The sequence below is a fragment of the Protomyctophum bolini genome, assembly GCF_963924005.1.
Source record: "Protomyctophum bolini genome assembly, chromosome: 15".
NCBI classification, from domain to species: Eukaryota; Metazoa; Chordata; class Actinopteri; order Myctophiformes; family Myctophidae; genus Protomyctophum; species Protomyctophum bolini.
The window spans coordinates 31994670-32017100 of NC_137876.1; the positions used below are offsets into that span (position 1 = coordinate 31994670).

The following is a 22431-nucleotide window of genomic DNA, read 5'->3' on the forward strand; positions in this document are numbered from 1 at the left end:
AATAAAACAGTTTCTTATTGAAATATTTACTCTGTTTAACATTTTGTACTACCATATCATTGAACCCATTTTGTTTTTACAATTCAGAGGCAAAGATTTGAATGGGTGAGCAACGATGACACACCAGATTCAGTTAGATTTACAGGAACCAACAAATCACACTTGGCAACCCATGTTAATTAATTTGTACACTTGTTATTGATTTGTACACTCTTAATCTCTTAAAGAAATACACCTACATTCATGTGTCTTTCATCTATTGTCCGTAAAAAGTTACAAAAAGACCATATTAGTTGACTATAATAAATAATAAAATATATAAAACAGCAAAATTCCAATCCCCAGGATTGTACATTATATCTGACAACCAAATTACTGTACATAGTTATATTCTTTATAAAGTGCAAAAAAACAACGGATATACTGGCTGGACTATATAGTACATCATTGTTGTCGGGCAGAAACTTTGTATCATCACTTTTTATGTTATAAATGAATGCCCTATTTGTTGTACAACACTAACGGAAATAGCCAATCTACAAGCTCAGGACGTGACTCATGAGCTTGTAGATCTATTTTTAAAACACCTTGAAAGTGTCAGTGGGTTTTATAAATATTGAACCAATGAAAATTATTAACAAGGGCTTGAGACTAAATAAACTACTATCCATTGGAACCCAGGTTGTTTTCCTGGAAATGTACAGTTTGGGACATAATGGGGATTGTAACCGACAGTGACGATATAGTATCCCATTACTAAAACTTTATATGTAAGCAAAGTGGGCTGTAGCATAGAAGAGACTCCATGGGTTTAGGTATCGGGTTCAAAGGCTTCATTAGGCTGTCCTGTTGGCCTCTTTGGGAGAGGTCTGCCTGTGGATCTAGCTCTCCTCCTGCTGCTTAGTGACCCTGGGACATCTGGATCTGAAGATGTGGCCTGAGAGGGAGGTGATGGTGGCACTCCAAGCCTTTTCACCTTCTTTTTCCTTTTGCCTCTGGTTGAAATTCAAAAGTGAGGAAGGTTTATAAAAACAAAATATTTGATGATGATGTTTAGAACTCATAATTCCTAAAATAAGCTATTCAATGTCTAGAAATGGTTAAGAAATGCATTCGTTTTAATGTTGTACTTGAGGTCACTTTTAAAAGCAGGTATCTTTATTTGGGTAGAAGGTAGTCTCAATTTAGAAGGAAACTCGCTGTTTTCTAAGAAATACATGGTCATAAAAGTATTTGTTTTCCCTCTGATAAGATAAGAAATTTGAAAAGCAGATGTACTGTGAAGGTAGTCCTTATACGCCGTTTAGTGATCTCACTCACAGGTTGAAACTGGAAGAATCTACAGACAGAAGCAAGGGTCAAAGCGACAGCTAAGGGGCTTACTTGTTATCACTCAACTCTGGGTCAGTATCTTGCTCGGAAAGAAACTTCAGTTCACCTGATGCACTAATGGCAGCAGACACCTTGGAGACAACAGGGGGACAACATGAATGAGAGCATGAGGAAAAAGGTAGCATGTATGTGACAACACTGGTGTTGGCGTTAGATGGAATGTTAGCGTGTTGGCCGTCACAATTGTCGTCCAGTTATTCATTCAGTTAGAGTAAGCAAATCTATTCTTATCTGTGACAGAAAACAGCACTGTACAACCTATTACACCAATTAATTTACAATAACAGTTCTCAGTACCACATTATCTATGCCAAAGGATCATTGCATTCTATTTCATACCTTGGTTGGCGTTGATCTCTCAACGTACCCCTCGGACTGAGAAGCCTCTTCGACAAGATCTCCTGTAATGGATAGAAAATACCTCATCACCTGGGGCCACATCCACAGAGATACATACAGCATCCACGCAGTATGTCATCCACAGAGACATACTGCATAAACAGAGATACATACACCATAAACGAACATACTGTACATACAGCACCCAAAGACATACAGCATCCACAGAGATACATTATACAGCATCTACACGGTCTGTCACAGCAACAGTGTTCACTTACTCTCCTCTGCTACATAAGAAGCTGGGAAATAACCCTGCTGTCCGTTTGCCAGACGTCCAAACCACCAGCTGTCATTGTCTTTGTATAGCACATGGATGACATCGCCGCGGTTCACAGTCAGTTCGTCTGAACGGTTGGCACTGTAGTCATACAGCGAGATGACCTGAGGAAGAACAAGAGAGGAAGAGGATTTTAGTAGCAGTAGTCAGTAGTCAGACAGCGTGAAACAGATTGCGTGTGATTAGGCAAATAGTATGTACCGTTTGCTGAACTGTGGTGGGTTCTGTTCCCAGACGGTTGGCCGGGGAAGCATGATCATGGAGGTTCTGATGGGAAAACATTTGCACTTGTTAAATCTCCCCAGTGATTCATATGGTGGAATCTTACAGTTTAGTAGATAGAAAAGAATAGCACCTATGAGACTGTACAAATGTAAATTTGGCTTGTACACAGCAAGTAGCACTAGCAACCTTACCGCCTGTAGTCTGAGAGAGGTGGCTCTTTTAAGACGCTGACCAACTGGACTGAACCCACCTGTAAACACAGCAGAAACAATACAAAACATTGAATATGGCAGCTGACACGACAACTCCAAAGACATTTGACATAATTTGCAGTGATTACCTACGGACACAAGTGAATATTACAAGAGGTCCATCTTTGTCTCTCTCAATGGTATACATGCTTCTTGAGATGCTAAACCACAATACTGGTACTAGGAAACTTCAGAGTTCTTAAATCCCTGTTATGCTTTGTTGGCAGAATTCCGTCATCTCTGCATGAGGTGGTCCTAAGCTCATTTGTTTAATCCGCCTAAGACTTTTCTTTTTTTACATTTTCACAAATATTTGACCTTATACCTCAGCATATTAATTTGCACAAACTAACCTCTTTTGAGCAAACTCTCTACTGCATAAATAATATTAGGATTTTGTGATAAGTGTATGTGTAAATACATAAGATACAATGGCTGAGTTTCCCAAATGACATTATGCGTAGGGAGTATGCGTGTGGTTCTTCTCAACAACACCCCCTTTCACTGTGAACATATTCTGTGCATAGATGTGCCACGCAATGGTAGACCTCAGGCCTACCATACCGGCCTGACCGATCAATAAAATAATGCTGAATTAACTAGCTTGTATTGGTAACTTTGACTGCACAATAGCCTCCCATTTAATCTCCTTGTATAGGCCTATATTTATTAACCCACAAGCTAGTTAATTCAGCATTCTTTTATTCATCTGGTATGGTAGGCCTGAGGCCTACCATTGCGTGGCACATCTATGCACGGAATATCTATGTTCACAGTGAAAGAGGGTGTTGTTGAGAAGAACCACACACATACTTCCTACGCATAATGTAATTTTGGAAACCCAGCCATTGTCTGTAATGTAGTGCAGAGCTTCTCAAAGTGGGTGCTGTGGCACCCTAGGCCCTAAGGTGCCTCAGGATAATTTGATAACATTTGGAATGTATCAATCTAACTTCAGTTTAACGACTTAGAGCCTCTATAACAGAACCCTGGTTAAACTGTACTAGGTGCATTCTATTCAGCCTACAGTACACCAAAGTCTCACCAAAAATAGCAGATCTACAAGCTTGTAGATCATTGTGTAAGTAAGGCATTAACTGATTTAACATGCCGCTGTACCAGTACCAGTGTAAAGTCATTATAGGTCAAAACAAATTGAAAGAATAAAACAGGGATAATTGTTCCCTTATGTAGCCATACACACGATTTAACAATAAAGAAAAAATATATGAGCACAGGAGTGTTCATATTAGATATGAACACTCCTGTGCTGCATTGTAGTGTCGACAAAAGCCTCAAAATGACAGAGTGTGGTCAGCTACACTGCTCACGAGTTGGCATTAAAGTGTTGCTCAAGCCATACTGTAACTAATATAAATTACCCTGAGTTAAATAGCACAGGGAACTGGTTAACAGCAAAATGTAGTTTTTCTTCCATTCATGGAGTGGAGCAGTAATTGTGGGGAGAGGGAAGGAAGTGGAAATCACGAAACAAAGGCATGCTTGATTGACACTTTATTGCGTCATTAGAGAACAGAAAAAAAGTTGAAGCCGGCTCAATGTTTCGTTTTGTAGTGCCTGTCATGCAGTTTGTAGTTTAATGTTGCTAGCTTACATTGAAAATGAATTGCAGCCTGTTACTTTGTCGCTGCATGCATACGGTACTCACGACACTGGGTGCTCAGGGATGCCTGGGGGACAAGCGGCTCTGCCACAGAGCCAGAGAGCTGCATCTTGGAGTGAGGAGACAGGAGAGACGGGAGAGGTAATAAGGTGCTTGGTCCCACCTGAAGAGGGGACGAATCAAGTTACATGGCTGTGTATGCTTTTAAGGACATGAATACTCCTTCAGAAGAACACAGTCGAACAGAAGTGTTAAAAATGTTAAATTGAAACATTTACCCAAGACAGAGTTTTATACCATAGTACCACTAGGGCTTCTAAAGTAATAACCTAAGAGGTTCAAGGTTGTGCTTTATTGTTCACTGTATCGACACCATTTAAATAGCATATAAATCATATAACAATGATACTCACTGTGCCAGTGTCCAAAGTCAGACTCCTCCCTATATGAGTCATAGAAACTTTGTCTAGAAACCAGAAACACAAAGCTCATGAGTTTGTCTCTTCAGTACTAAGCAAACACATAGTATGTATCACACCTCATCCACACTGCCAGCGATGCGAGCGAGCTAACAATGAAAACTCATTAGAATACATGTTTTTCAATGAGGCTGTCCTGATGTACCGCGAGCGACAACGCGCTGGGCAGACACGTCGTCCACCCCTCCTATATTCGCTCGTAGAGTCTCTATTTGAGCGAGGTTTCGGGCCACGCAACGCAATGGTCGATGTTCCATATCAGGACAGCCGTCAGAATGTCAGAATGCTCGCTCCTTGCCGCTTGCCTGTGTAGATGAGGTGCAAGTCAGCATACCGTGGCCATGACCTTTTCATAGCAAACAGAAGACTCCTGCCTCAAATACGTACCTTGTTCATAAAAGTATTCAGGAGTCTGAGAACGTTGACGTGGCTCCTAGGAAGGGTTTGAAATTGTTTCAAGATTAACAGTATACAAGAGAGTGAAATAACAATTTGGAACTAATCTATGCATTGGTTCTCAATGTATGGTTATTGTTTGCTGCTAAAAAATCAATAAAGTTTGGACCATCAAATGTGAGACCCTTTTTTCATTTATACTGTAGGTCTTTTTAGTTTAGGGGTTCCAGATGGTCCCAAGCGAAATGATAGTTAGTTAGGAACCTTTACTGCTATTTAACTCCAAAGGCGTTTCATTTGATTAATACTGAGGATTTGACTGTGTATATTGGGGAGTCGGGGACCCCAAGATAATAAAATTGTGTCAAATGCGGTCTGTGCTTAATTGACCATATTCACATGGCAGCCATTTAGCTCTTACATCATACCCATCCCGACAGTGGGGTTTCACATGACCAAGTTATCAGACAGTCAAAGAAATGTTCAGTAGAAGCAAGGTGACTATATATACTTACAAGCATGGAGTCTAGCTTGTCTTTCACACGCCGCATCTTCAATGACATCCTTGCTGCTTGGGTGCACTGATGTATGGCAGAAGAGGCAGAGGTGTCCTGGAACATCATGTTCTCGGATGGGTTCTTGGGGGTTTTGGTATCTGACGAGCTGTTCCCATTCAGCACTTTCATATTCCGAACCTCCAGCTGGGAGACTGCACAGATTAGTAGGAAAGAATGATTAAGAGAGTTCGTAAAGAATGTCATTACAACAGAGATAATTACAGTCATAAAAAATATCATATAAAACCCCAAAGGAGCAATGAAAAGACAAAGATGTTCAATCAGAGTTCATGGGTGGTACAATTGAAAATAACAGACAGGACATGGCAAATCAAATCAAACAAAAACTAAATCGATCATCAATAAAACCTGAAGTTGCCAACCTTTGTGGTCGTACAGGTAGATGTGGACAGGCTGGCTCTGACCGAAGGCACAGAAGGCCACCATGTTCTCGTGAGGGTGGAACGCCACGCCGCGGAGCGCTGTGGGGTAACACAGCTCAGAGTACACTGCCAACTGGTCGCCTGGGAAACCAGACAAGACATCCATCAGGCACCCCTCCCTCCACAGACAGACAGACAGACAGACGGTCGCTTGGAGTGATTAGCAAAGGAGTGACAGAAGCACATGACATCCTCACCAGTTTCAGCGTTCCAAACATAGGCCATCCCGTCCTCGCTGCCGGAGAAAATGAAGTTACCACAAGGAGTGAAGGTACTGTAGATACGCTCTCTGTAGTTTGTGGCACCAGTATACTTCTTGATCGCCAAGCTGTTAAAACAGACAAAATAAAGTGTTACAATTACAATAGTCTGTTTGCCCTGTTAGGGCAACCACACTAATAAATAAAGAACATCACATAAAATGGATATCCCCACTTCACATACTGTACTTGTATTGTAATAAATGATTTTATATATATATATATATGTAGTCGAGGCATTAATACATAAGTAACTTAATACAATAAATTATATACGTATAATATTTACATGTTATGCGGGTGCTGTACACACACACACGATCAAAAGTATACAGTATTTACATTCTCAGATCCATCACCCTAAGGACACTGTCTTTGGCATGGATGAGAAGCCGTCGTCCATTTGGATGTACCTCCAACATGTTGATGGGAATGCCACTCAGGTCTCTCTCATCAATTTTCTGAGAAGAGAATATTCAACTTTGCTTTATAAGTATAGGAAACAAGAGAACACCTGTCTGTTGTTTTCTACTTACCCTCTCTATGCACCAGTGACGGCATGGCTGCCGCTGCTTGCCCTCACTCAGTGAGGTTTTCCACACAATGATCAGACCACTGTTGTCTGCCGTGAACATTCTCCGCCCTGAATGAAAATTTTAATAAATAAAAACATTTTGTGTGTGTGTGTGTGTGTGTGTGTGTGTGTGTGTGTGTATAAAATAAGCATAAATGTATAATATATGGGTTATTTATATTCTGCAAAAGCACACCTTCACAGTCAAAGCAAACCGTGTTGATGAAACTGCTGTGACCCTCGAACTCCTGGAGCAGCTGGCCGTTGACCTCATGAACATCCAGCCTCCAGACCCGCACCAGACAGTCGTAACCCCCTGTCACCACCAGGTTCGTGGCCATTGGGTGGAACTGAGCGCAATACACAAACTTCGGGTGGGGGAGCACCTTCTGAGCTATACCAAGGAGCTCCTCCACATTCCATATTCTATACAGGAAAGAAGGCCGTGAAATCTTATCCATCCACGTTGACACAATAAATACAATTGTATTTCATGCTAAAAGATTAATCCAGACACTTCTTGAGACAGAAAATCAGTAAATAATCAGCAGAGAGACAGAAGATTAATATCGCTACAACAAGGACAAGGGCTCCCTCTAGAGGCGCTATGAAAGTCAGCCATTATAATAAATTTAAACATAAATTGTGTCTTAAGTTCCAGTGTGTCGATATTACTGATCCATTTATCTGATGTACCTGACAGTGCCATCAGAGGAAGCAGACAGGAGGCTCCGGTCATCTCTGGACCAGCAGAGATCATATACAATGCTGAGATGTCCATTGAAGGCAGCCAAAACCTTGCCAGAGGGAATCTCATACACTGAAAAAACAACAGGCTTAATTAACATCTTTATTGGGAATATGTTAGTGATTATTGTTTTTATAATGCTTTTCTAATCACTCACTTTCCTTCTACATAAGCATAGATAAATAATATAAACGAAAAAGGATTGTTGGTATTTTTCCTGCAAGTTGTTAGTCTTGCTCAGCAAGTCAAAAGTTAATGTAAGGGATTGAACGGTGGAGAAAACCAAACAAGCCTACACCCATGTGTTTGAAACTTTATCTGATACCATAAGAATAGGACCGCCCTAAAGTCTGTGCCTTAGTTCTACAATCCTGTTATTATCCCTCCTAGTGCTGCTCACAAACAGTTTGTCAACGTCACATACGTAAACTTGTATATCTGCTATTTTAGCCACAGAACACATCAGGCTTCATTTAGCTAGAGTTTTCCGAGCTGAGTGATCAGCTGAAACCCTGTGAGGACTAAGAGGGAGGGACATGAGGTACCTATGACAGGGAAAGCATCTCTGTCAGCACAGGCAGCAGCCAGCGTTGTCCCATCATGAGAGAAACGCAGTGTGAAGCATCCCATCCGACCACCACGAAATGACAACACAGGCTTGTTGGGAATCCGACAGATCTTTAATAAAAAAAACAAGACAAAACATTTACAAATTTCACTAAATTATCAAATTGATTATTAGTTTGCAATGGTAGAGTTTTTGGGCCCTTTGAACCTGCCCTCTGTGTTTTGCTTTTCGATAGGGGTATTTACAGTATATAAAATAATTTAAAAACAACACTGTTAAATGAACAACTACCACAACGGGGGGGGGGGGGGAGTCTGAATAGCTCCTTCCAGTTAGTCATTTGAGCTCCACCAACCTGTCCAGGCATCCTGCTCCATTTCAGAACAGAGGCTTTGCTCTCTAGAGGCTGTATCAAGCTTCTCCTGGTGACCTCACTCTGCAGCTCACTATAAGAGGTGGTGCCTCTCTCCTCCTGCAGCGCCATCATGGAGCGCATACTGGGATCCACCTAGAGAACACATGTTACATCAGCTTCCACATAATACTTAGCTCATAAATTGTTTGACATCAGAATTTTATACCACAATGCCTGAAAGGGATGTTACTATAACATTGTAACAATATCATAAACTGCAGTGGCCATGTACAGTAGACAGAAACAGAGCCATTGTTGCATGTTATTAGATGGTGTTTGTAATGCTTGCCATAATTTCTGGAACAGTTAAAAGTTATTGTGTGTTTTGTAAAATAAAGTTGTAGTTTTAACAAAAAAACAACAACTTACATGCTCTGGAAGTTTGATGCCCTTCACAGAAATGTAAAGTGTGGATGCATATCTGCTCCGGGGGTATTTTCTCCACCAGTCTACGACTTCAATAGATTTTGTTTGTTTTTTTGCCCGTGCTGGGGGACAAAATAGCTGCAGTCGAACTTTTGTGTCAATGTTGAGCACTTCATTAGTGCCTACAAGCTGAAAGATAGAGGTGAAGGTCACATAAGCATTAAAAAAGATGCAATGAAAAACTGTGTGTGTTTATTTTCAATGAGCAGTCAACAACATGCATGTTTTACCTTCAGAAATGCCCACGCAATTCTTCTGAATCCTCGTTCATGCTTGTCAACATCAATGTTCGCTCTTGCTTCCTCCATAGTCATGAAATCAATCACCTGTTAAAAAAAATAAAAAAATAAAGTAGCTTAAAGGCAAAAGACAGACTTGTTCCTGAATAATGACCAGTTTAAATTCCTAGAACAGGTTGGAAAAGTTTGGAGAGGTAAACTGAACAAATAATAAACTTCCATTGAAGTAAGCGATTCCTATGCATTATGCATCAAAAGCAATTCAACCAGACTATGAAACAGTTTCCACCCATCAACCATCAGGCTGTTGAACAAGTTCTGAGCCCTGTCGCTACTGTATGTCAGTCTAGCCTACATACACCTGGCATCATCACTACTTTATGTGTGTATATATATATAGGTTATAGGACTATCAATTAGGGTTGCTAAATTCCAGGAATATTCAAGGTGTAAACTAACTTTCCAATTAATGGGAAATAACCAAAGAAAATGGAAATATAGGCATTACTTGCCATGGCTGAATTTACCATGGCATATTTGCAGAAGTCCATTTAGTATCTAATATCTATACATTTCTCAAATACATTACCTTTAATATGTCAAAGACATACAAGTATGCATGCACAACAAATCTTACCTAGGTAAGTAAAAGTTGAAGACATGAGCTTACCTCAAAAAAGAGTATAACCCTGGGGCTAGTGTCATCCTCTTGGAGGAAGTAACCAAAGCGCTCATTAAAGATGATCTGCTCCTCCCACTCAGGAACGGTTGATTTGTTCTTTTTGAAGTCAAAAGGTTGGGTCATGATGGGAAGAATATGCTCAACATTTTCCTGCTCATAATATGAGATGACTGGCCGATGGCTGAAAAGAATGACAAAGCATTAAAGTCATTGGAAATTGCACAGGCATAATGTGATGGGCAGGTATTGGCCAGCAAACGTAATGCCAGTGTCTCCTCCATATTCATCCCAGCATACTGCCACTGCATAAAATGAAAGATGAAACCACTAAAAGAAACAAAACAAAGCAACAAAGCAGCATATCGATTCTCACCAGTCTTCTTTCTTCACATACTGTCCAGTAGTCTCATCGATGACATGGACCTTGACCATGGGATGTGATATCAGTAGGTCAGTCTTAAGGCGGTCTGTCCTGTGGATGTAGACTGCCAGCACCAGGTTCTCATCAAATGTTGGTTTCTTTGGCACGTCTGTCTCCATTTCACTCTCATCCTTGATGACTGAGAATGGGAGAGTAAGTTCTGCAAATCATCCACCTTGTACTGTATGTGTTGATAATGCTGTGATTATAATCAGTTGTACATTACCTTGTTTTCTTTTAATTTTCTTCTTTCCTTTTGACTCAGCTTTGTTCTCTGCAACAGCATCCTGCTCTGCAAGTTCCTCTTCCTCCCTAATGAGCAAAAGAGTCAAGTTCCTTTTTATAATTACCTCTACATTCTCCCTAGCCTGGGCAGCATTACTTTTCGGGTTTATGATCGGGTCGGGAGCGGATGATATCGTTAAGAACATCCTTTCCTTCAAACCGGAAGAATAATACCTGCCCAATAAAAGTGTGACTCGCACTACGCCGCATCAAGGCTTTTATTGGGGATTATTATTCTGGTTTGAGGGAAAGGATGTTCTGGTTTAGAGGGTTCCAGCCTGATGACTACAAAACAATGACTACAACATGACGTAACAATATCATCCGCTCCCGACCGGATCACACAGCAATTTAGTAACACAGACCAGGCTTTCCTCCGAGGTGGAAAGCCTGGTGATGCAAGGTTACATTCTGCCCAAACTCTGAGACCAATAACCAACTGTGACAGAGACTAAAGAAAGGCTGAATTTGGTTAGGCCGCTGTAAGTCAGTATTTTTGCCACCAACAAATAACCAGGTTACAGATCCAATTTAAAAGGACCGTTCACCCTGTTAACATACCTTTAATATTAGTTTTTCATTTTCAAGCTCAGAAGGTCCCTCCAACTCACAAAGACAAAATCTGAAGGAATTTACTGTTATTACACACCTCATTTCTGACTCTGTGTTGACTGACTTTGTCTTCTTCTTTTTCTTCTTCCCCACATCATTATTCAAAACGATGTCTTGGGAAGCGGTGTTCTCGTCTCCTTTTTTCGTGGTCCGTTCCTCCTCCACCTGAGCTATCTGCAGCTGGTATTCACGCAGCAGCTCATCCTCAGCATCCACTGCCAACTGCCTCTCCGCGTCGCCTTTGTTCTTCCCTTTTCTACCCTTTCTCTTTGATGCCGCTCCAGCTGCATCATCTGGCACCATGCTGACCTCTGACCTGGAAGCGTTAGCGTCCTCCGTGCTGTCATTCTGAATGAAACCAGGTGTGTCCTCATGGACAGGGGGTGAAGGAAGTGCTCTTCTGCTCTTCTTCTTGCCCTTAGACGGCTGAGTGTCTTCATCATTCCTGATGTCCTTAACGTTCTCTGCTATCTCTCTCTCTCCACGTGTGTTGAAACGAGGGCTGCCATGCTCGTATGCGTTTTGAATGATAGTCTCATCCTCTTCTGTGTCTTTCTCAACGTTGGGACTGTGTTTCAGAGTGTGCAGCTGAGAAATGGAGTAGAAAAAGAAAGATGAGTTACTACTTTGTACTAACTACAATATACAAAACTTTCTATCAAGTCTCTTTTGATCATACCACAATGCTCTCCTGATGTTCTGAACTTTTCTTTTTTGACTTTTTCTTCTCTGATGGAGGGTTAGTGTACTTCTTGAGGACTTCATTGAATGTATCCCTGGTCTTTGCACGGGCTTCACTCACACCTGGAGAAAGAAAGTCTTCAGTGAACACCATGAGCTGACATGGGTTGTGTACATTATTCTGCAAATGTCCTTACATAGGATAGGCGTGCATTTGTTTGTTTGTAAAGCTAAGGACTCACCTGCAGGCATTCTCAGGCACCGAAATTAATCTCATTCTGTAGAAGATACTCAGCCAAAGGGACTCTTCCGTTATAACAGAGAGAAAATCATTACACTCAACTGATGTTGTTGGTTATATTCAGCTATAAAGGTTAGTATAGAAGATGGAAGATGCTACGCCACTCTAAAAGCCAACAAAAGAAAAGTATAATGACAGAAGAATGACAGCTTAGCTAATGTTAACTCGGGCAACGTTACTTAGCTTGCTAGCTAAATTTGCCGATTATAGGCTGGCATGGCCATTTAAGTATTTAAATTTAGATAAGTGGCAGGTACACATCTATGGAAATTATATAGGCATATATCGAAACAAATTAAATACCAGCGCAATACAATGAAACGCTAGCTAACCCTACAGTAAGTAAGTTCCTATATAACTGCAGTGATTGTGGTTGTGCTCTTAGACTAGTGCTGAGTTTGCTCACTGACGACGCCGCGATGGTTACCAAGTCAACAACAAAGCCAGTGTTGCCAGAGTTTGCGAGCGAAATAAGCAACCAGGTCGGCTCTAATTAATTGAATATGAAGGATGCCTTGGGTTTTAAATCCTCTGATTCCTCTTAGCAGACCTTGTATTGAACTGTACTTTCCTGTGCTTTTTTGATAATGAAAATGATAATAAAGTATCTCATCAATCAATCAATCAATCAATCAATCAATCAATCAATCAAAAAGTGACACATTTTGAATAGTTTTTTAAACAGTTTAACAACACAAATCTAGTACTAGGTGGGGTCCCTGGCACGGCTGGCAGTGCTGGCACACAATATTTTCAGATGGCATGGCCGGGGGACCGGGGTTACCAGAAACCACTCTGAACTTACTGAAAGACAAGCCCAAAGTCGCTTATAAGCAAACTTGGCAACACCAAACAAATTGTCTCCGCCCCCCGTGACTATGGGATGGGTTTGTAGTGACGTCATCGAGTCGAACGCGGATTCACCAATGAGATTTCCTATTTTTCAAGTAATATAATAGGCAGGTTATTATAGCAATAATATCACATATCGCATATTAATATTATGTCATATCAATAGCATAACATAGCGTACCAATATATCATAATATCATATATTATAATATTGCATATAACAACAATGTAATGCAATACACATTATTGATTCTGATTTATTTTCGTTTTTAATTCGAAATTATTTATGTGCATGAAGCAACATTTATAAACGTGATTTCTAACATTGCAAGAACATCAAATGATGAAAATCACAAAGTAAATAATCTGGTAGTCACGTGGTAGCCTATAGGCGTGTATTTTAGTGCAGGACCACCTCCACCTCCTTTATAGCTCTATGTGCAGGACGGTGCGGTAGGTGAGTGTCTTCTGTCTTGTCAACAACATCATGCATATCGTCGAACAACATACATATTGTACATACTGTGCAGTACATTCATTGTAGTCATGGCCTCTGAGCTTTGTGGAAAGTGTGCACAGTTGCTCCGAGCCTTTACTGCTAATTTCAAGAGACTTTGCGCAGACTTTGAACAAAGGATAAGGGAGCTGGTCAGAGAACTTGGACGATGCACCTGTCTGGGTAGAGCAACTTCCCTCAACCGCCAAAGGAAGAATCCGAAGGAAGAGAAGAAAACTACGGATGAGCTAACGTTATTACATCGCCTGGATAATGGTAGGCTACACGAGAAGGAGCTGGCCTAATATAGTAGTAGAAAATAATGTGCTTGTGGGTGTTTCTCGTTTTCCCCTCGTTGTTTATTTTATTGAGAACTATGTGTACTATACATAATTAGACTATAGTAGGCCTATTACTAATCGAAATAGCATGAAAATGATTAATCTGAAAGCTAAAACAAAACAATTCTCTTTTGAGATTAGATTATTGCTTGTTTTTTTGTTTTGTTTTTTATTTATTTTTATTTTGTGTACTTTATTGGAGTAGTCTTTTTATTACTGCTAAACGTGTACAAATTACAAAAAAAAAAAAAAGTATCAAAAATAATAGTCTAGTTTGACATAAAGCCAATCATTTGAGCTCATTCGATTTAGGACAGACTGTTCTTGACATGACAAGAAATTGTCATGACTGCAATTTTAGGGTTCTTTTCTGAATTCTATATCTCTTCACAGATCAAGAAAACCCAACAGTCAGTCAAGAATGTCTGCAAGCACTGAAAAGACTTTCATCCTCAGACGACTGTGAACTACAACGTGCTGCCGCCTTGTATTATTTACAAGTTAGTCAACAATGTGAGTAGATAAACAGATTTGTACAGTATGTGGATTCTTAACTTCTCACATTTTGCATGTGATGAACAGTTGCATGTAAAACTTATCAGTCATGTGCACACATAGACATCTGTCTGTAAAACAACTGCCCTGTTGGGCTCGGGCACACTGTCGAGCCCGCGGCACACTGCGACTGAGGTTTCTTCAGCATCATATCATCATTGTGCTGATAATTACTCTTGCCTACGGTTAAGACCAGTATTATGCAAATGTCCAACAGAGTTTCTGATAACGGGTAGAAGATTAGGTTGTGTTGTGATAATGTAAACATGAGAGAGAAAAGCCTAATAGATTAAGTTTAGTGAAACCAATATGCATTATTATGAATAACATTTACATTACAACTGTACAAAAGAAAAAAGAGATTACATTTATTCTTATGCAAATAAATGTGTCCACAACACCACCATATAGTATAGTTGTACCTTTCAGAGAGGTGTGGTTTAGTGGCTTCTCTTGCAGATTTGCGCTATAGGTGAGTCTAATGAAGGTTTGAAATTAACCATGGCCTCCAGCCAAATACTCAACTTATTTCTTTATTTGTTACAGTGGAGTCTCCTCTGCCAGTTGCCTTCCTAGAGCCATTGATGGTTTTGCTTCTGTCAAGTGATCTGGATGTGCAAAAGACCACCTCTTTATCCTTGGTCAATGTGTTGGCAAAGAATAATGGTAAGACTCAATTGTTGAAAATTGTAAAATATGTATGCCCAAAATAGGGATGCCAGCCTAAGATGATTAAAGTCAGCCTACAGACAGTATCCTTTAGGGTTGTTTCAGCATTTATCTAACATTTATCTAACCAAGATTGTACATTATACACACTTCCATTCATTAAATATACATTGTAGTTTTAGGATTTTTATTAGAGGCTGGGGGGGGGTCATTGTGGGCATACCCATTTCTGCTGTCAGAGTTGAACAACCTTATGTATTTTCTTTGTTGTTCTTTTTTTCCCAGTCTGTAAAGAGTTAGTGATAGAGATGGGGATGCTGGTGCCTCTGGTAGAGATGTTTCAGTCTGCAGACCCCACTGTTCAGTGTCACACATGTGCATGTGTTGCTATGCTGGCGTCGTCAGGTTTGTATGGACACAGGGGAGATTTGTTTTTTAACTTGAACATAAAAATCCCTACAACTGAAAAGTTAATTTATACCTGATTGAATAGCCAATTTACATCTGCCAGCAGTAATATGCAGTTAATATCTTTTGCCCATTTCTAGTTGTTTAGGACAGTAATCAAGTAATTTTTACCTCACACTTGTGCTGAAAGACGAAAGTCTTACACTCTCGACATGGAAAAACAGGTGGAGACAAGCACAATCCACCTTCAAACAGAACGGTTTTAAGTCTGTTCTGTACTGTACTGTACTGTACAGCACCACTCACTTCAGACGGGTCTGATTTTTGTTGTTCTTAGTGTTATGCATAGGCCCTGGAGAGGGGGTCATTTGGGTCTGAATGTCCCCACACTATTGGGGAATAACTGACTGGGGAATGATTTCCTAATTTATTTTTCCCGACCGGCACTGGTTGTCTGGTCTCTAGCACCGTTCCCATTTTGTTGCGCAATCGTAGTCGTGTATAGCTGCCGCTGCATGCTGGCCTCTCGCTGCAAGGACCGCTCTGGCTATATAGCTTTCTAGTCTCAACTCTCGATCTAAAATATTGTTCCCCCCACTTTTTACGTACCGACGGCGCCACTGGTGTTATGCCCCCCCACCCAAAAAACGTCAACTTTTCATACTTCATTGGCATGAGACCACTGTCCACCAAAGGTTACTAACCGGATTTAAAAAATAAAACTATGTAAAATTACCTTTTTAAAGATGGTGATTCATTAGGGATTTTCTTTTCTAAATGCTCAACAGATATACCGGTCAAACATCTGTTGGATAATTTCCTACTTGTATGTGAAGTATTGTCCAAGACTAATATTATATCTTAACAATGGAACATAACAGACAGTACCTGTATATCAGACAGTTGAGCACATGTGTAATGTGCTTTTATGTGTTCCTTTATACAGAATCAAACAGAGAGGCCATTGTGTCTGATGGAGTGATATCATTGCTGGTTTTAGCAAAGTCCTATGACTCTCGAGTACAACAAAATGCAGTTTGGGCCCTGTTAAATCTCACACAATCAGGTGGGTACTGGGCTACTGGCCTGGGTTTAATGTGTGTTGAACACATCAATCAACAAAGCAAAAAAGGTGCCATCTATATTGTTGTTGACATTGATGCTGTTTGTTCTGTGTACAATATTCAAATATGGAATTGTTACCCAGTGACGTGTCGTGTCCCCTCTTTTTCCAGTCTGGTCTATGAGGGTCTTATGTCAAGCAGGGGCTATTCCTGTCTTGGTGCTTCTATTGCAGTCCTCAGATTGGGAAGTTCAGTTTTACAGCTGCTCTGCTTTGTGCAACATCGCTGTGGTCCAGGAGCATCATTCCAAGTTACTGGGCATCGGTGATCATTTCCTCTTGAAGTCACTGTTGACTCTCATGTCTTCTTCTGTGCAAAAGGTAATACTCAACTGACATCACACAGGCCATGTGAGGAGCTCTCTATTGTCTTTAATATTACATATTATTATTAAAGAATATTAGGGCTGTCCCTGACTAAAGATTTGTATAGTCGACTGATTGGTCAAATGTTGTCTATGGATAGACTGGTAGTCCACTATTATTAGTCCAATTACTAATAGTCGACTATTAGACAACTGACCTTGATTAGTCGACTGATCGATCAAGACAGTCTTAGTCGACTACCAATCTCTTAGTATTTTTTTGCATGATTTGACTGAGAGATTGGCAGTCGAATCAGTTTGATTTATGAAAAATCTAACAGAGTGCGCCATAGACATACTCTGGGGCGTATGTTATCGAGAGGGGGCAAAATATTCCCGAGATTCCTTGTGAAGCATAGCTGGCCTTGACAGCCCATACATCCAAACAGAAAAGTCCTATTGATTACATGAAATGACTTTAAACAACATTAAATACCCTTTGTCACTCACTTTGCCACTCGATCTGCCATTCACTTTATGCATGCGCATACCCTCTATTCATTTGACACACATGGCTCCAACAAACTGCAACGGCCAATGAGGCATCTATTTCTTTTTTATATCTATGGTGCCTACAAAGTTGTACACAACTCGTGCAGTTATAGGTAAGGACCTGAATTGTCCTGTTATAGCGCCACCATGAGGCTGATTAGTTTTTTTCCGTAAGTAGCATTTCGTCCTCTGCCTAGTGGGAATGTGTGTGCATAATGTCACGGAAATTGCACGTTGCGTTCATGATTTGAGGCATTTTCTTCAAAACGGACCAATCCTGCAAACTTTGGAAGGCAATTAATCTTAGCCAATGGAATATGGGGAAGTGGACAGGTCCATGTTTTTTTTTTTTTTTTACTCGTAAAATAAGCTGCCTTTTATTGTTGCATGAAATGTTACATTTAAGAAAAACTTAATAAAAACAAATTATTTTATACAGCTGTATGAATGTGGAAAAACAACTTGTCATTCAGCATTTCAGTGAGTCAAGAATTCACACATTGGATGCAAATCTGTGAGTGTGACAAGACGAGTAACATTGAGCTTCATACTTTCAGCTAGAGGGGAAAAAAGTTGACCACTATGGCAGTATGGCCATCAAAGTATATAGGATTCATTGAAGTGTATAATCCCCGTTCTCGTTGCAGGGTTCCATCACATGTTTTCCAATGAATTTCCAAAACGTTTTCAGAATATTTAACACAATTTCCAGACCTATATAACAATCATTCAGCACAATAATGAGTCTCTAATTACTCCTATGTGCAATGCCCAAAGACAAGCAGTGTAGCAAAAATAAAGCATAGAGAATAGAATTCCATTCCATTCCAATCTTCGTGCCAACTTAGTTTTGAATTCCATTCCATTCCAATCTTCGTGCCAACTTAGTTTTGAATTCCATTCCATTCCAATCTTCGTGCCAACTTAGTTTTGCTATACCACCTGTCCTAGGGCATAGGATCACGCTGCAGCACATTATGAGCTTGTAATGTAAAAAAAAGTCACGTCCGGTACACATTAGGCTGCAATCACGCAGCCCTTTCTGCAAAGAACGACTTATGTAATACTGTATATTTTGTGTAATGTTATACATGTTTTGGGAAATGTTTATTAACTAAATCAATGGCCAAAAACAATGCATATCCAACTATTTTTCCAGAACCTTTCCAGGATTGGAAAATGTTAACTTTTTTTTAAATTTGTTCCTCAAAATATTCCCGGGAATTTCATGACCATGGGAGCCCTGTCATTGAGTGTAGACTCTGGTAATGTCATTGTATTTGCCATCAGGTGCTTCGTGCTTGGTCTTTGGTGACGTGTAGCTGGGTCCCTCATGACTAAATGGGAAAAGAAGGGGGTCAGGCTTCAGAGCTTCCTGGTACAGCTCATCAGACTCGAGCTTCAGTTCATCCAGAGCCTCCCTCTGAGCTTCCAGAGCAAGCTCAACAGCATCCATTTCAGTCATGTGCTGCATCTGTTTGTAACGCGACCACTCCTTAAGTCGCAAAGCTCGTCGCTCGGCCTCCTCAAAGGAGAGCAGGGGTGTAGAGCGTACCCTCGTTTCATCCTGGCATTTGATCGTAATGATGCAGTCTTCTATGGGGATAAGCTCAGGTGGAACTCTCTCCATTTTCTTCAGCTTCTTTTTTAACCTATCTCTTATCAACAATCCTCTTTTGGGATTTGTTTTCTTCTTTTTGCGCGGCTCTCCCCATAGTGGAGCAGATGTCTTCAGTGTCAGAACCGATGCGAACCAAGGACTTTGTATCACATGGGAGGTTTCTCCTTTTAGAAACCTTGAGGGAGCGCTATGTCGGGATAATATCCTGCATAGAGCGTGTGATAAAGAAAACGACATGGTTTCCTATTTACCGCACTGGAACACTACAAATTGTAAATTATTACTATATAATAATGATGGGTCTCTGATGCGGGGGGAAGTCACATCATGTCTCCTTTGACACTTGACACTTCACTTGCGCTGCGACCGAGGATATAGATGGCTTGGCGCGTCAATATGACGTCATCCACAAATTTCGTGTAGCTACTTTCGACTATTTAATAAAAAAGACTTGTAATAAATATGAACCACTTTTACCTTTAACCTAGATTTAGTTGTGTCTGGACAGGTCCATGTTGATCACATGATTAAAGAGATGGTGTATACCATAGTGAATTTGCGTGATGTATGGATAAAATGTGTTCAAGTAATATGAAGAAATGTGTTTTGCAATAAATGTCCTCATGGTGGCACTATAACAAGCAGTTGTTGAGAATTTAGGGCCTAGGGTCTCATTAGCATCCAGGGAGTGTGTGTGCACAGTTTGGTATTGACCGGGCCAACGATGCCGGAGATTAGCTGTACGCAGATGGACAGACACACACACACACACACACACACAAAATATTTGCTTGACCAGTGACCACCTTTTTATTCCATCTACAGAATTCATCCCAAGCATGCAGATGTCTTCTAATCCTTTCTGAGAATGGTAATTGCAGTATATTCATTTGATCTGTTTTTAGCTTTCTTTTTGTTTTTAGTGTTAAGAAGTATAGACCAAGAAAGACCGAAAAAGCATAAGAGACCAACAGTGGATAGAAAATTGATGTAATTTACAGAGCCCCGCCCCATGCTGTATGTTTTGTTTTATTCATAGTTTTGATTCAAGGACAGCTGATGGAGCTGGACTGTGTGCTGCAACTCAAGTCTGTACTGTGTTCTTCTAGTCCTGCATGGGCAGAGTCAGCAATAACATTGCTGTCTACACTTTCTGCAAACCCCCAAAACAATGTAAGACTTCATAGATCATTTAAATATAGAAAAAATATATCATTTTCATGAGAATGTTATGTTGATGAGGATCACTGTTTCACTGTTTTCAATTTCAGGAGGCTCTGTTGAGTGAGGGCATTTTGAATGCGGTTGGCCAGTTGCTCCATCATCATGGATTCAGCTCAGTTATCATCACTAACAGCTCTACCACAGTCACCAACTTGTGTAGGACCAGCACAGGCCAACAGGTCAGGCTAGAGCTGCTATCCAATCACGGTTTTAACTCTTGACGTCTTGTGGTTGTTGTTGTGCTCTTGATCACTTTGTATTTTTGCTTGTGCCTTTGTGATGGTGATAGGTCAGAGCAGAGGGTCAGCGATAGAGTTGCATGTTTGTTTGGACATTAAACTTTGGACATTTGTCATTAAAACTCAGGCTCTGACGGAAACGCAGTGTTTATCGGGACTACTTCAGGTTCTTGTGTCTCCTGTTCCCTCAGAGGAGACTTTGCTTTGTGTGGCATCATGCCTGCATCATCTGATGTCCTGGGGTGAGTGTTCTGGGTGTGTGAATTTGGCTGTCATGCTGTCTTATGAATGTTGGTTTTGGAACTTTAATTATCCTGTGTTCCACTGTAGCCTTTAGACAACTTGAAATTGATAATATGCTGCCTTGTTTTCTCTAATTTACTGAATTACGTGACCTGGGTTTCATTTCACAATTTCAGATACACTTCAGTCTCATTTATCAAAAACGATAACGTCGGAACAAGTTTCAGCACTGGTGAAGTTGTCAGGACAAATGGGAAATCCCAGGTTGTCATACATTTCTGCTGCCATCATAAGCAAACTAGAAATGAATGGTAATGTGATTGCAAATAGAACTCAGACTCAAAGTATTTATATCTTTACATTTTAAATATCATTCATTGTTTTTAAACTTGGAACACTTTATTTAGGGGTAGTCATCCAGTTGCTGAGACCTCACTACACTGCTGCCTCAGAATACCTATCGATGTTCCTGAAAAACGAGGAAGTGAGATTCCAGCAACTTGGCATAGCAACTATATACAACTTCAACAAGGGTATGTAACTATGTACGTGTTTTGTAACTTAAGTTTCAAGCCATTATTTGATGGTGACAATGAAAAGAGACAGGAAATGGGGTGAGATGCGAAAGGACATGCAGCAAACTTGAGTCGAATTTGAGCCCAGGCCGGCTGTGCAAGTACTGAGCCCACTCAGCCCAGGTAGGGCCTACTTAGTGACCGCAAACCTGTGTAATTTTGGAACGGCATGGTGACCAAACATATGTTTAAAAACAAAACGGGAAGAGAACCGATTTTCAAGCGGGCACATAAATTATCCAATCAGGAATAATTACCCTGAGGAGTGACATGCCTTGTGACTCTGCAGATGGTGAATTTTCGGTTTTACTGGCTAGTAGTGGACTGCAGAAACAGCTTCGGAGGGTGCATACACAGACAGAGGAGACAAGACGTCTACTGCAGATGATTCAGCTCCCTTCTTCTACCTCTTCTGACCTTTCTTCTACTGAGTGTAAATATTGAGAGATGCGTTTACTATGAAGATTAGTACTATGTCAGGTACTAATCTTTTTTTCTTTTTTGTATACGTACATGAGTAGCTAGCTCAACTATGATTCAAAGGTAAGCTGTGCTAGTTAGTCATATGAGCAAGAATGCACTAGCCAAAACGATTGAAGGTGCTAAGTTTATGTAGAATAGAACAGTAGTTCTTTAGAGTTTGTCTATTATTTTGTGTTTTCTATGCGTTACCTCATATATTGTTAAATCAACACATGAACTGCCAAAGGAGACAGGCATGCTGCACAATACCAAGTTTAATTAAACATGGAATATACTTTTAAGTTTTTTACTACAAGTTAACAAGTTTTATACTTGTACAGGTTTTATATTTCATCCATGGACCAGTGTAGAGAGTAAGGATAAACCTACAAGCAACAGTTAATATATCACACATACTTGTTTTTTATGAATTGCAAACAATATTGTTTTTTATATTTCAATAAATTCATTTAAGCCCTATTGTCCAAGCCTTGCATTGCTTTAAAAT

The 22431-nt window shown here is 40.3% G+C and overlaps 3 protein-coding genes across 4 annotated transcripts; 1 reads left to right on the forward strand and 2 right to left on the reverse strand.

The window, feature by feature from the left end:
• Positions 1-30: 30 nt before the first annotated feature.
• On the reverse strand, positions 31-12648 carry ahi1 (Abelson helper integration site 1). 2 transcript variants are annotated; one of them, XM_080783751.1, is made up of 26 exons: positions 12200-12648; positions 11956-12080; positions 11314-11864; positions 10606-10691; positions 10332-10518; positions 9947-10139; positions 9268-9363; positions 8981-9166; positions 8552-8704; positions 8174-8306; positions 7577-7700; positions 7077-7306; positions 6843-6949; positions 6649-6767; positions 6244-6374; positions 5987-6127; positions 5562-5755; positions 5038-5083; positions 4585-4637; positions 4217-4280; positions 2488-2546; positions 2273-2338; positions 2013-2175; positions 1732-1793; positions 1384-1463; positions 31-995 (listed from the first exon to the last, which is right to left on the reverse strand). In XM_080783751.1, exons 1-26 carry the CDS (start codon positions 12207-12209, stop codon positions 812-814), a joined length of 3543 nt encoding a protein of 1180 aa, XP_080639877.1. In that variant the 5' UTR covers positions 12210-12648; the 3' UTR covers positions 31-811. The 2 variants fall into 2 exon arrangements, with proteins under 2 accessions (XP_080639877.1, XP_080639876.1); XM_080783750.1 differs by having other exon boundaries at positions 4217-4334.
• A 911-nt stretch (positions 12649-13559) lies between these two features.
• Positions 13560-22401, forward strand: LOC308329432 (uncharacterized protein). The gene is made up of 13 exons (XM_080783734.1): positions 13560-13882; positions 14341-14460; positions 15049-15168; positions 15457-15576; positions 16526-16645; positions 16815-17023; positions 20006-20051; positions 20220-20353; positions 20452-20583; positions 20771-20885; positions 21063-21197; positions 21294-21419; positions 21751-22401. Exons 1-13 carry the CDS (start codon positions 13657-13659, stop codon positions 21903-21905), a joined length of 1758 nt encoding a protein of 585 aa, XP_080639860.1. The 5' UTR covers positions 13560-13656; the 3' UTR covers positions 21906-22401.
• LOC308329433 (large ribosomal subunit protein mL40-like) lies at positions 18459-19537 on the reverse strand. The gene has a single exon (XM_080783735.1). The coding sequence runs from the start codon at positions 19415-19417 to the stop codon at positions 18806-18808; it is 612 nt and encodes a 203-aa protein (XP_080639861.1). The 5' UTR covers positions 19418-19537; the 3' UTR covers positions 18459-18805.
• Positions 22402-22431: the final 30 nt, after the last annotated feature.